Raw genomic sequence first — 14,293 nt, 5'->3', positions numbered from 1 at the left:
TTTCCCAGCAGGAAAAAAAGGTTTTGGAAAAATGTAGCTTAATATTTTTCTCTCTGAAACTTTTCTAGTGCGATAACTGTGGCATAGAACCTATCCAGGGTGTTCGGTGGCACTGCCAGGATTGTCCTCCAGAAATGTCTTTGGATTTCTGTGATTCTTGTTCAGACTGGTAAGTGTTTTCTTCATATTAGGTCTTCAGTTTTGACAAGTAAAGAGCTTTTCAGCCACTAGTGAATTTGATTTCCAAACTACTTAGAAAATGACCACATTTAGTGGGTTAAGCTTTGTTGTTGTAGGCAATTAAGAAATTTTCTTTAATTATACCACATCTCAAGTAAATTTCCGTTAGAGATTTTGGTGGATTAAAGAAGTGGAACTGTGAGGAAGTTTTATAATATCTACTCCAAAATGCATCCAGTGCCGTGTATTGATGTGTCTGTGTGTGTGTGTTTGTGTGTGTGTTTTCTTTGCAGCCTACATGAAACAGATATTCACAAGGAAGATCACCAATTAGAACCTGTTTATAGGTCAGAGACATTCTTAGACAGAGACTACTGTGTGTCCCAGGGCACCAGTTATAATTACCTTGACCCAAACTACTTTCCAGCAAACAGATGACATGGAAGAGAACATCGTATACTAGTCCTCTTCAACACATAGCAATGGTATCATTGTGAATTATGTGCACAGTTTGGAAAGATTCTCTGCTTTCCCTGAAATGACACTCACAGCATGACAGCTTCCTGAGTGTTCTTGTCAAGTCCAGCTCTGCACCGTTGTGGCTCTAGATCACTGTTCAGCAGCCGAGCATTCCTGGTGAGCAAAGGGTTTCCCTGGTGAATTTCTCACCACCACCTTAAAGCCTTTTAGGTGGTGATATTAAATGGGTGAGATGGAAACGAGAGCACACATTAAAGAGAGTAAATTCCAAAGGTTTCAAAGAACTCGGTCATAAATAGGATAATGAGAAGACAAAGTATTTATATTAAAACAGTTTAGTAGCTTTCAGTTTTGTGAAAATAGTTTTCGGCACAGAAGCTGACTTCTTAGACAAAGTTTTAACCAATGATGGTGTTTGCTTCTAGGATAAACACTTTAAAAGAACTCACTGTCCCAGTGGTGGCCACTGATGGCCTTTAGTAAATCGGAGCTGCTTAACCATATTGATGTCTAATTTCTTTTAACCACAATGAACTGTCCTTATTACCAACAGCGAAGCACTACAGGAGGCACTGTGGCATTGCTTCCTTGACCAGCTCATGGTGTGTGAATGTTATAAAATTGTCGCTCAGATATATTTTTTAAATGTAATGTTATATAAGATGATCATGTGATGTGTACAAACTATGGTGAAAAGTGCCAGTGGTAGTAACTGTGTAAAGTCTCTAATTCACAACATTAATTCCTTTAAAATACACAGCCTTCTGCCTCTGTATTTGGAGTTGTCAGTGCAACTCATCAAAGAAAACTGCCTAATATAAAAATCATATATATGGTAATAATTTCCCTCTTTTGTAGTCTGCACAAGATCCATAAAAGATTGTATTTTTATTACTATTTAAACAAGTGATTAAATTTAGTCTGCGCAGTGAGCAAGAGTTCACATGCATTCTTTTATACTGCTGGATTTTGTTGTGCATCATTTAAAACATTTTGTATGTTTCTTCTTATCTGTGTATACAGTATGTTCTTGAATAATGTTCATTTGTCAGGAGAACTGTGAGAAATAAACTATGTGGATACTGTCTGTTTATATTATAGAATGCTTGTTGTGACTTCCTTTTTGGTTAGATTTTGGATTTGTTTTACTAGTGTTAAAACCAAAAAAAAAATTTTTTTGTTTAGGGGGTTGCTTTACCTTTCTGTCCTTGAAAAAGAGTAAGGACTATATAGTATTATGGAAATGAACTTGAGAAGCTCTGAGAGAAGATGGTAATCTTTTCACTCAGTGTGTGCTGAGACACTAATTAAACTAGGTTACAAAAAGAACACACACCATGGTTAAAAAGGCTATTATTAATATCCAGATGTGAAAACTATACTTGGGCTGAAAAATTTTACTCTTAATTCTTTTAGATGAAAGTAAGCCTCTTCACGTGTTTAATTTAAACAGATGGTTTTTGAAAATCACTGTATTCACTGGCAATTATTGACTACTGGAAGAGATCACATAAGTATTCTAAGATTAAGTATTATACTCACCTAGTTTTTGGACTAAGTCCCCTCTTTTTTCCGATTTTAAGTCAAGGGAACGTTATTTAATACTCCTTCAATACGTTGTAGGGTACTAAAATCATACCTTGAATTTTTTTAACTGAGAAAAGTAATGTTATTTTAAGTATAGAAATATGAGAATTTTAAAGTAATATATTGACTAAAGATTACTGATGTTGATAAAATATATTGCATCAGGAAGAACAGGAAATGGACTTGAGCTTTACTTCTTACCCTGGAATCAGTAGTTGGGGGGAAGAAGAAGGAGTTGTTAACGTTTGGGCATTTTGATATTAAATGTTAACTGATATATGCTAGGAAATCTGCCTTCTTGCAGCAAGACAGCAGCACTTGGTAGTAACTTCTGTGTTTGTATAGAAATAATACTGATTATTGGGGGAGGACCATTCAGGTTTATTCAAAAATCCCATAAAGTATGCTTTCGAAGAGGGCTGTGTGTGATACAATTCTGATGGAAACAATACACAAAATAAACCCACTTAACTGTATTTTTCAAGAGCAAAGATTTTGAGAACTTTGAGTGGCAAAGAGGATTATTTTCTGCTTGAGTGAAGATGTGTTAATTTTGCATTTTTCACCTCCAGGCAAGTAGTCCTCCTGGCTTAAAAAGGCCCTATATGGTAATAGTAGCAGTGGTAGTAGTAGCATGAGTAGTAATATGGAGGTGGTGTTTTAATTGGCGGACTGCAGGAATAGGCAGGGCTGTCTTTTACAAGTAGTCCTTCGATCTCCTACAGAGAAGTATTGGCCTTAAGAGACAACATAGACCTACTTGTGAAAGCCTTGCATATTAAGTGGTAGGTCAGATGTAGGTCAGATGTATTTCCTGAAATATCATGTTCAAGTTGTTTGATAAGAACTGAAGGAACTTTTAGTGACACCTAAAACCACTGCTTTAAGGTTTAGGCAGAGGAGGCTTTGATTGGTGTGCTGTGCACTAATAACAAGCGCAAAACCGAGTAAGTGCTTACTATGAGTCAAGCTAGCATATAGTAGCAGATTTAATTCTCGCAACCTTAGGAGAAAGGTGCATTTGTTAACCTGTTTTCATATGAGGAGATCTAGCCAGAGAGGTTAAATAACTTGCCCAAGGTCATATGGTTAGCAAAGTGGTCCTGCTTAGATTTTAACCTAGACAGATTGCTGCAGAGTCACTACCCAATTTATGGAGCAAGAACATTCCCTTTGTGTCAGGCATCACTAAGGTTTGGAGATGGAAGTGTGTAGGGGTTGCTTTTCACTCTTTCTCCCTGGTGTGGCATGGTTCCTAGAGCCACAGACCTGAGGACAAGTCCAGGTTCATGGTACAGAATAGGAAGCAGATCCTTGGATGGGAAGACAGCACTGAGTTCTAGAAAACCACCCAGACGTATAATTTACATATTCTAATTTGACAGCAAACATGTGATCTTGAGGCTTTAGGCAAAGTCTCCTGCCTGAGACAGAATTTGTTTCCATGCATGTTTGGTACCTCTAACTTAACCTAATAGTATGCCTTACCCAGTTTCCTTCCCTTTCCCCTTGTGTTTAAATTACAGTACAGAAGACAACAGTGTACTGAGATATGAAGAACATTTTTTTTTCAAGAAAATAGCATATCACAGGTAGTAAGGATAAATACTGTTTTGTGAAAGTCTTCTTTTAGTTATTACTATGGCATGCTATATAAACTGTATTTCTTAATGTAGGTAACAGATTTTGAAAGCCATTGTTCTAGTTGCACTGGATGGAATTGGAAGTACTTGTGTTTTTTTTTCCGGATAACAAGTAGTTTTTTCCTCCACAGAGATTATAGAGGCATTGACCTTTTAGGTTGTAAAGTATTTTTATTTTTTAACCTTATGAAAATAACCTCCTGTTGATAGAATCCCAGAAAAAAAATACCTTTTTTTTTTTTTTTTAACTTTTTTTTTCGTGTAGCCAATTAAATGAATTTTTGAGAAGTGCTATCCCATTTAGCTCCATAAGGACAAAGACCATCCCTATCTGTGTCCCTGTGGCCTGCCTGGCTCTTAGATTTTTAATAAATATTTAGTACTAGTATAATCAGTGTTTTGATGAGTTATATTTTTTCTCCAGAAAGGTAGGAGAGACCACATATGTCTGAGTGTGTCTGTGAGTGCCTACGTGGGGCCCTTTGGGGGCCTGCCTCAGGAGATCTTTATAGGGCTCTGAGAGTATTGAAGAATTGCATCCTATCTTATCTGGAGGATGTTGTTCAAGCCTGGGTGGCTGAGAAGATTATGGTTTCCTCTGGGTTCCCAGTTAGGCCGTAAACCTTGATTCTCTGCCATGTTTTTAGAGTGAAAGGGCACTGGAGTGGAAATTCTGGGTCCCAGTCCCAATTGTGAAAGTGAGGCACTCAACAAATATTGACAAAGAACCACCTTTTATTGAACTCTAGGAACTAGTAAATGATTTACATGTATTACTAACTTGTTGAATACTTGCAACCCCTCTGTGAGGTTGCTTACTATTATGTCCACTGTACAGATGAAATAACCAAGTTTCAGAGGATATAAGTGTTAGCTTTTAATAATTGTGTGCGGGATGGAGGGTATAAAGCTTTGCCCTTCTAGAGCCTTATGGTCTAATGCAGAAGAGCACCAGTAAACACATAAATATAAAATATTACATAAAGTTAGGCAGAGATAAATGTGAAGAAAATAATGTTTGAAGAAAAATGGTGGAAGAATGAGGACCAGACTGTCATTTTAGATGGAATAATCAAAGAACGCTCGATGAGACCTGGACGGAGTGAGGGGAATCGGCCTGTGGATAACCTGGAGGAAGAGGCGGGATAGCAACAACAAGGGTCTGATCCAGCAGAGATCTTGGCTTGTTCAGGCAACATTAAGAGGGCCCGTGTAGCTTGAGCCAAACGAGCAAGAGGAGAATGTAGTTGATGGGGTGATACAGGGTACAGAGGCAGAGCAGGTGAGGCCTTGAATGTAGACCATTGTAAGGGAGTTTGGATTGTGTTCTGATGTCTTTCACATACACACAAGGGCTTCTGCTGGGCAGAGACCTCTAAGATCCTTTCCTGCTTTAAAATCCTGTGACTTTAAAGTAGTGATGTCATTTCAAGCCATCCACGTCCGTAACACGTTTTAGCAGTCTGTTGCATCTCCAGATCCTCTTCAGGGGCAAAGCCATTTATTTACCTCTGCCGATTCTTTCTCTTTTCAAGAGGACAGCCAGCTACAGCCATAAAGGTCACGGCATCTGTTGTCTCCTATCTCGTACTCAAGCTGTCCGAGCTGTGGTAGGCATGAACTGTGTTTGCCAATATGTGGTATGTGTTTAAAGAATGTTAATCCCTACAAAGAGTCATTCTGTGTTTTTGGCATAACTGATCATTTTCACCCTCTGATTCTAATTTGCTCAAATGCTCCTTGTGCTCCCGTACAGAGAGACAACTGGGGTGGTAATAAAGTACTTGATAACTGTGTGAGTTGAAGGAACATGCCCCTTTTTGGTAATACAGGCATAATTGTAACCAAAGAAATTTAATTTCTTCTTTAGCAAACACTACATTTCTGTTTAACAATGACTGCTAGGGCAAAAGGAAACATAAAAATTACCATGTATCATGAGTACACTGAGAATTCTCTATGTAATAGCTCAGAACTGATCTACGGCCAAAATTAAAACCATATGAGCATATCATAAATCTCAACTATTAACTGTGTTTGCTTCTAATTCTGTTTGGAATAAGGCTTCAAGTGCTTTCCAGAATGATGTGAGTTACAAATAAATAGAAAAAGAGCTATGCTGTGTTCCATTTATTTTATTTGTACATATATCCATTTCAAGAAAAAAAAATGACTTTAAAAATACAATTCTGTCCCAGAATTGGATCCTTATCAGCACGACCATTGAAGGGAAAAGAACGGCATGCAAACTGAAACTATGGTCATTTGTAGTGACTGAATGGAAGATGCAGTTATTCCAGTAGAATATATAAGAAGCTCTGATTTGGCAACTGATAACACAAAAGAGAACCCAAACCTCACTGGTTTGAAGCAGGGTAAAGCACAGTTTTACATATGGATATGATAAGGTTTGCACAGCCCTGGAAAAGGCCCGCATGAAACAAATACAGCACTGGGATCTGTTAAACATCATGTACTGACATGCCTCTCCCACCCACATCAGTATTGTTACTGTTACTTTCTTGTTTGGCAGTAATAAATAAATACACGATCTTATAAAATCAAAACTATAAGTTGACATTATTCCAGTGAACGCAGTAACAAATCACCTCATGCTTTATGTTATGTTTGGTCATTGGTATTAATGTATAATTGCTGAAATGCACCACCAGGTGTAAAAGAGATTAGGTTAGACAATTTATTCAATTTGTTTTCTTTGTCATATGACAGTATTCCAAGTAGTAGCCAGTTTCCTAAAAATGAATGCAGAAATGTTATTGGTGACTAGTCTGGGGTTTACAGCCTTGGAAAAGCAATACAATTTCACATTGTTTTACTTCTTATCAAATATTCAAATTTAATCATATTTCTTATCACCAGTTGGAGTTATCAGACCAGTCTCTCTGGCTCTGAGCTACTAGTGGATGAGACTTGAGGAAACAGCCACTAGAGGAGGTACCCAGGTGCCTCCCCGCCCCATGGTAAGGCCCTTTATCAGGCAACAGCATGTAAATCTTGGGGTGAGGAAGGAAAATGTGATGGGGCATTAGGGGGGCGCTAACCCCCTGTTTGATGACAGAGAAATCAAATGGTCAGACTAGCGGGTCTTGAGGGCACAACTGAACACCACGCTCTGTTCACGTACTAGCTAGCAGCTCTGAGGCACAGCTGATATGACGGAAGAGTGTGCGTGCTGGGGGTGCGGACGGCTGTCTGAATTAGGAAGAAGAGGTTAGATAATACCAAATACACCATGCATGATTTCCAGACACCTCTCGGAAAGGTCAAGCTCAAAAGCAAACAGCAATGTCAGGATCTGGGGTGGGGTAGGGATGGGGGACACAAACGGTTTAACTTGAAACAATATTGTGTTAAGGGATGAGCCTTTTAATATTTTTTTCTGTCTCCACTCTCCTTGATGTGCATGCTTTTTTTGCCTTCAGAAAATAGAGTCAATAGCTGTGCAGAGTTGAAGAAAAACTTCCTCCGGTGTCCCCTCTGCATTTACCTATATTTAAAGGGAAAAAGAAAGTCTTAAAAAATCTTTGTTAAATAAGGCCATTTTTAATAATAAAAGAATTGCCTGCTCTAGGCGCCCAAACCACAGAGAAAAAAGTGAGTGGTTGTTAAAAAAAAAAACAAACAAACTAGGTTTATCTAAATTAAAACATCAAGGAGATACCACTGCACACCTATTAGAATGGACAAAATCCAAAATGCATCAGCAAATGCCGGTAAAGATGTGGTACAGTACTCATTCTTTGCTGACGGGAATGCAAAATGGTACAGCCACTTTGGAAGACGGTTTGGCAGTTTCTTACAAAATTAAACATTCTTACCGTATAATCCAGGAATTGCGCTTCTTGGTATTTACCCAAAGGAGCTGAAAACTTAACGTCCACACAAAAACTTGCACATGGATTGTTTATAGGAGCTCTGTTGATAATTGTTAAAACTTGGAAGCAACTAAGATTTCATTAGGTGAGTGGAAAAACTGTGGTATCCAGACAGTGGAATGTTATTCAGTGCTCACAAGAAATGAATTACTAAGCCATGAACAAACTTGGAGGAAACTTCAATTCCTATTATGAGGTTAAAAAAGCCAATCTGGAAAGACTCCATACCATACGACATTCTCAAAAAGGCAAAACTATGGAGACAGTAAAAAGACTGGGTTATGGCCAGAGAGGAATGACTAGGTGGGACAAAGAGGACTGTTACAGTAGTGAATGGTGGATACATGTCAATAAACATTTGTCAAAATCCAAGGGTGTGAACACCAGGAGTGAACCCTAATATAAACCGGACTAATGTTGAGAATGATGTATTGATGTAGATTTCATCGATGAACCTACCATTGTGTGGGATGTGGCTAGTAGGGGAGGTCGTGTGTGTGTCTGGGGACAGGGCTACATGAGAATTCTGTACTTTATACTTTTTGCTGTGAATTTAAAACTAAAAATCAGTTTAAAACAACGAAACGTAGGTGCCTTGTTGAGGTAAAGTATTGTTAAGGCTCATGGAAAGACTAGAATTAGTTAAAAGACTTCCATGTTCTAGAGCATTTGGACAGGATGGGCATAGGGCTTTGGGTCATGGGTGAGGTGGGGGGGCTGGCGTGTAGAGAAGAAGAAAGCTGGGACCTCCACTTGCAGGTGTGCTAAGTGCAGAGTCCCCTCAGACGTTGCTGGCACACCACTGCGAGGAGCCAACAGCAGAGGAAGCGGCAGGGAGCGGACTTCCTTAGGTGTTAAGGCACAACTACCCCTTCCTCTCTCAAAATGTCCCAACGTTGGGGATGCCTGGGTGGTTCCGTCAGTTAAGCGTCTGACTTGGCTCAGGTCAGGATCTCACAGTTCGTGAGTTGGAGCCCTGTATTGGGCTCTGTGCTCACATTCAAGAGCCTGCAGCCTACTTCAGATTCTGTGTCTCCCTCTCTCTGTGCCCCTCCCCGCCTCACACTGTCTCTCTGTCACTCTCAAAAATAAACATTAAAAAAAAAGTGACCCAGCATCGTACCAATCACCGAGGTATGTCCCAGGCACAGGAAGAGGAGACCTGGTGACCCACGGGACCCGCGGGAGGGGCGGGCAGCGAGCCTGCTGAGGTGCAACTCTCAACCTTCATCTCCACAGGTCCTCATTTCTGCGGTTGGGCTGGGCCGTCTAATCTGCATATTTAACAAATTCTCCAGATGATTTCCCTGTGGGTTATCTTGGACCACACTGATTTCTTCCAATCTTGTCTACCTTCTTTGCACAAACTAGTTTCGATTTCACAACACTAGAGACTTCACAGATTCCAGAGATAGAATAAGTTCTCAAAAACAAAACACCAAAACTAAAAAACCACATTTAAATATCCCAGAAAATAGGTAGAACAGTGTTTCTAGAAGTGTCGTTTGTAATAACCCCAAGCTGGAAAAATCACACAAGTCCATGAGCAGTAGATGGATAAATAAATTGTGGCATAGTCACACGCTGGACTAGATGATGGAAGAAACACTACAGCTACTATGTTGAACAACAGGGATGACTCTCCCAAAGTTGTGGTGAGGGAAAGAAGCGGCTCTTGAAAGAATATGCATGCAGTGCAATTCAAGTTCTGTAAAATCCAAGAACACGCAAAGCTACATCGTGTAGGTTCAGGATCCGTACATAAGTGGTAAAACCATTAAGAGAAGCAAGAAGATGATTATGGAAGTCAGGAGTGGCTCCTGCTTGGAGAGAGGACGGAGGAGGTGACTAGGGAGACCCAGGGAGCCTCTGCCATTCTTTCCTACTTCCTGGGCCTGTGTGGTGATTACACAGTGTTTGTTTTATAATTCCTCAAACTGTACATATGGCTTTTATGCATAACCATGTGTGTGATACATCTCCCAATAAGGAGAAAATTAAAATAAAAAAAAAAATTTAAGCGCCCTCCCCCAACATGTCCTACCCCTTCCTTCTAGGAAAGTCAAAGACAGCAGTCTGCAACTTGTCTCCCTGGCTACAGGCTTTCCATCTGAGGGCAGAGACTTCGGCTTTGCCCTGTGTGTCCCTCACGGCACCTTGCCTCTTGTTTTACCTCTCCTTCCTCTTCTTTCAACCAACAAACGTTTCTTGGGTGCTAACATTATGTGCTGGAGATACCAAGCTGAACAAGACAAAATGACCCTGCTTTCACAGAGCTCACAGCTCAGGAACAGAGATGAAGAGTTAACAGGAATTTATGCTGTTTCGAGGCCAGTACAGGAGCTGTGGATACAGGAACACCTTCCACCATGTTGGGAGGGCAGGGAGTTTCCTGAGGAAAATCGTCAGCAGCAGCAGCAGCAGCAGCACTACAGAAGCATAAGTGCTTTTATTTTTAAATAAAATATTTTTAATTAAATGTTTTTCTACCTCTGCCCTTGCTTCACTTCCGCCCTTACTTGCTAGCTCACTTCCTCTTCCCTCCCTCTCATCATCTCTGAAGTCTTCCTTCGCCCCCTCCCTGGCTCTCTCTCTTCCTCCCTCCCTGAGTCCCTCGCCTCCTCACTGGCTCTCATTCCATTCCATTCCATTAAAAAGCGGTTTTTAAACAGGTAATTCTGACAGTGATCTTGGGGGGACAGATACTATCCCCATTTCACACATGACAAAACCGAGGCTCTGAAAGATGAATTAAATTTCCCAAGGTCCTACAGCTAAGTAAGTGGCAGGGACCTGGTGGAAACCAAGGTCTCTGACTCCAAAGTCCTTGCACTTCCCGACCACATTAGAATATGTCCACCAGCTCAAAATGGCTGCTTGGCTGAATTTGGTTGGGGCAACAAGGAGTGAAGCTGGAATGGTAGGCCTGTGTTGATCATAAAGAGGCTTATAGATTCTGTTACATGATAATGGGAATTACGTAAGGGTTTTTAAAGTATGAGTTGATACAATCAAACGGGTACACAGAAACTGATAAATGTTTGCTTAGTCAAAAAATTGCAGGAGGGTTGAAGTGCAAGGCAAAGAGCACTGTAGTAGGAGCCATGATACCTGTATTAATCCCCAGTCGGCTTCAGGACTCGGACTAGACATTCATCCTCCTGGTGCCTCAGTTTCCTCCTCTGTTCTATAAAGGGACTGATGACAGACGTGTAACCTCCAGGTTCGGTTCCAGCTCTGATACCCTATGCTATTCCAAATCTCAGTTCACGTTTTTGTGGGGATCAGGCGCCCATCAGTGGGCATCAGGACTGCTGAGTTTAGTTTGGTGTTGCCAGTCAAGCTGAGCCTGGAGTGGATATGTATTTGAAGATAATGAGAGCCTTCTCTGTAGAGAGACCAGCATGTGCAAAGGGATAGAAATCTGCAAGCACCTGGAGTTTTCAGGGATCAGTGGGTCTTTGTTGGGGACAGAGCAAATGCTGCTTGAGTTGGAGGAAGAACAGGAGGCTGGAAAAATAGGTCGGGAGGAGGTTGTGCCTCCATAGATTTACCTATTCTGGACATTTTCTATAAATGGAATCACATAGTGTATGGGTTTTTTTTATTTTTATTTTTCACTAAGCACTGTCTTCATGGTTCACCCATGTTGTATGGGTGTCTACTGTGTTCCTTTTTCTGGCCCCATAATGCCTTATCTTTAACCTGCATGTACAAGACATGCTTTGGAATGCCTGCCTTCCTGACCTCACTTTTCAGCAAATCTGCTGCTGCTCGCTGCCCTGCTGAACCTGCCCTTGCCTTATCAAACCCTATAAGGAGGGAAGATTGTTAACTCACTTTCCTTGGCCCCTCTCAGGTTCCCTTCTGTGTAGTGGGCATGGGTAAGAAGGTAGCAATCCATTAACACTTAGCTTATTGTTTACACTGTCCATGGCAGGTCTCTGGTCCCCCTGTTCAGTGGATTCTCACACGGAGAATATTTTAAAAGAACAATAAGGGACTTTTAGAGATTTTCATGTTACTCCTGGGTAAGTCAAAAGAAATGGGAAAGAACCAATTTACTAAAGTGCATTTTAAGTTACAGAAACTATTCTCAGTGCTTACAACTTTAGCTAATTTAAACCCACTAACAGGGTGCCAGTGTTTAACACCCTTAGTGAACAGATAAGAATCCTGTAAACTGGGGGCGCCTGGGTGGCTCAGTCAGTTAAGCGTCCAACTTTGGCTCAGGTCATGATCTCATGGCTTGTGAGTTTGAGCTCCGTGTCAGGCTCTGTGCTGACAGCTCAGAGCCTGGAGCCTGCTTCAGATTCTGTGTCTCCCTCTCTCTCTGCCCCTCCCCTGCTTACGCTCTCTGTCTCTTAATAATAAATAAACATTAAAAAAAAAAAAAAGAAAAAGAAAAAGAGACCTGTAAACTGTTTTGTGTGAAGGGGACTTCCTCAGTAATTGAGCAAACTTAAAAGACCCCCAATTCTGAATCAGCAGAGTCAGAATGTATGAAGCTTTAATATATTTCATTTAATTGAAACCTAGATAAGTGGATGTGCTTTTGACTTTAAGAACCTATCTTTTTGAGTCAAAGACTTAATATAAAATCCTGCAATAAGTGATCAGTAGAGGAAGTATTTTTTTTAACAATAAAAGAAAAAAAAAGCTACCAGCAAGTGAACAGGAAATAGGATTGAATTTCTGAGTTTTCACCTGACTTCTCAAAGGAGAGCAGGCAGTGATAATATTTCCCGCAGTCAGCAGAACATACTGCTAAATTAGGAAAGTCGTTACACTGCCTTAGGAATTGCAGGCTTTGTCTACTCCTTCTCTTTCATTCTGTGAAGTGAATCTGCAAACCATAAAACGGCTGGTTCCAACACTGCCCAGGTCTAGTTGTGTTTCTCCTGAATTTCCCACGCTGTGACAAACAGGGCTGGAGTTTTAGTTTTGTTTTTCATGTATTGGCGCCATGGGGCTTCTGAGACTGACCCAGGCTGCCACTGGTTTACGACTGTTGTGTGCACCACCTTCTTACTCTTTTCATCTTGTCCTCTGAGCCAGACGGAGCCTCACACCGCAGGGATCCCTCACCACCAGACGAAGCTCCGCAAAGGCAAAGCCCTTAATATGCAGCACCTGCGTGCTGTCTGGATGCATTCTTCAAAAGTTAGGGTTATGTAAATGACGCTTCCGGGACTCCTCCAATTCACATATCCAGTCGGGACACAGATTTCTCCTTATTCTCAAGGCCGTAGGAAGCAAGAGGGCTATGTATACCTTTACTTTAGAGAGCTTTTAGGACAAGCATTAGCAACAATTTTAGGCTGATTTATAATCTGCATATTAATGGCTTCTCTGTACATAGGATTTTCCAAAGCACAAGCATTTAAAATCTTTCCTTCTTTTTCCTCTTCCTCCCAATTTTGCCTGAAGTTTAAATTTGGCTGGCAGCTCTTTTCATAGACATCCACAAAATTCTAAAACATATCGTATCAGTCATTTCCCTGTTTAAAATACCAGCAGTATTTAGTTGGAACTTTCTAAGATGGTCTAGAACTGTACTATCCAATGCAGTAGCCATAGGGGGCTTCTGAACACTTGAAAGGCAGCCAGTATAACCGAGGAGCTGACTTTTTAATGCTATGTAGTTAAAATCAATCTAACTTTTAAAACTGGTACTTGGACTCCCTTATTAGAAAATTCAAAAATATATTGGAACAACTAGAGTATGTGAGATCTGCCATTTAACCACAAATTTTATGGAATATAAATACGATCTATTTCTGATGAAAATTTAACATCTGAATTGTGTTATGCTTAAGTACTGGATTTTGAAGACATATTAGAAAATAAAGTATCTCATAATTTTTATATTGATGGCATGTTGAGAAGCTAAGACTTAGGATATATCAGGTTCAATAAAATCTATTTTCAAGCTCATTTCATTTGGTTCTACTTATTTTTTTCTTGTTAATGTGACTACTAGGAAATTTTAAATCTATGTATGTGGCCCACGTTCTATTTCTGTTGGACCATGCTGGGCTAGCAAATTTGTTGAATGAAGGAGGAATGAATGAATGGATTCAGGTCCTTCATGGTCTTGCTTTAGCCTTGCTTTCTGGTCTAGTGTGTTACTGCTTTCGTTCATCGGCTCTGCACTAGCTACATCTTGTGCTAACATTCTTGGGCTCTTCCATGTGTCAGTGCCTTTGTCTCCTTCTCCTCTGTCCGTTATGAACTTGTATTCATCCTTTAGGACCTGTTCAAATGTCGTCTTTTCTCTGAAGCCCTCACCTACCTTTCCAGGTTCAGTACTCCCAAAGGCCCAGAACATTCTGTAAATCTTATTACTATATTTACCACTTTGCTGTGGTGCAGAATTTCATGGGTGTCTTTTCCTCTTGGAATTCCTGGCATTAACCACCATGCCTTGGACATCAGAGATGCCCCAGTCTTCTGTTGGCTTCTAGAATCCACGGCAGGGGCTCCTGGAGACGTTGTGAGTTAAAG

At 40.5% G+C, this 14,293-nt stretch overlaps 2 protein-coding genes across 8 annotated transcripts in view; one reads left to right on the top strand and one right to left on the bottom strand.

Moving 5' to 3' along the window:
* The window catches only part of ZZZ3 (zinc finger ZZ-type containing 3), a 78,887-nt gene extending 72,880 nt beyond the window's left edge, over nucleotides 1–6,007 (top strand). For 5 of the 6 annotated variants that reach the window (XM_030324264.1, XM_030324263.1, XM_030324265.1 and 2 more), the window contains 2 exons: nucleotides 69–169; nucleotides 474–1,758. In XM_030324264.1, the coding sequence (XP_030180124.1) occupies nucleotides 69–169; nucleotides 474–618 (246 nt within the window). In that variant the 3' untranslated portion in view covers nucleotides 619–1,758. Of the gene's footprint in view, nucleotides 1–68; nucleotides 170–473; nucleotides 1,759–3,773 lie in introns of those variants that run through there. The other variant, XM_030324266.1, reaches the window with a different exon arrangement.
* A 1,063-nt stretch (nucleotides 6,008–7,070) lies between these two features.
* Nucleotides 7,071–14,293, bottom strand: part of AK5 (adenylate kinase 5) — a 258,793-nt gene continuing 251,570 nt past the window's right edge. For both annotated transcript variants that reach the window (XM_030324267.1, XM_030324268.1), the window contains exon 14: nucleotides 7,071–7,398. In XM_030324267.1, the coding sequence (XP_030180127.1) occupies nucleotides 7,330–7,398 (69 nt within the window). In that variant the 3' untranslated portion in view covers nucleotides 7,071–7,329. The remainder of the gene's footprint in view (nucleotides 7,399–14,293) is intronic.

The sequence above is a fragment of the Lynx canadensis genome, chromosome C1, assembly GCF_007474595.2.
Source record: "Lynx canadensis isolate LIC74 chromosome C1, mLynCan4.pri.v2, whole genome shotgun sequence".
NCBI lineage: Eukaryota > Metazoa > Chordata > Mammalia > Carnivora > Felidae > Lynx > Lynx canadensis.
This window is presented reverse-complemented; position numbering and strand designations above follow the sequence as displayed.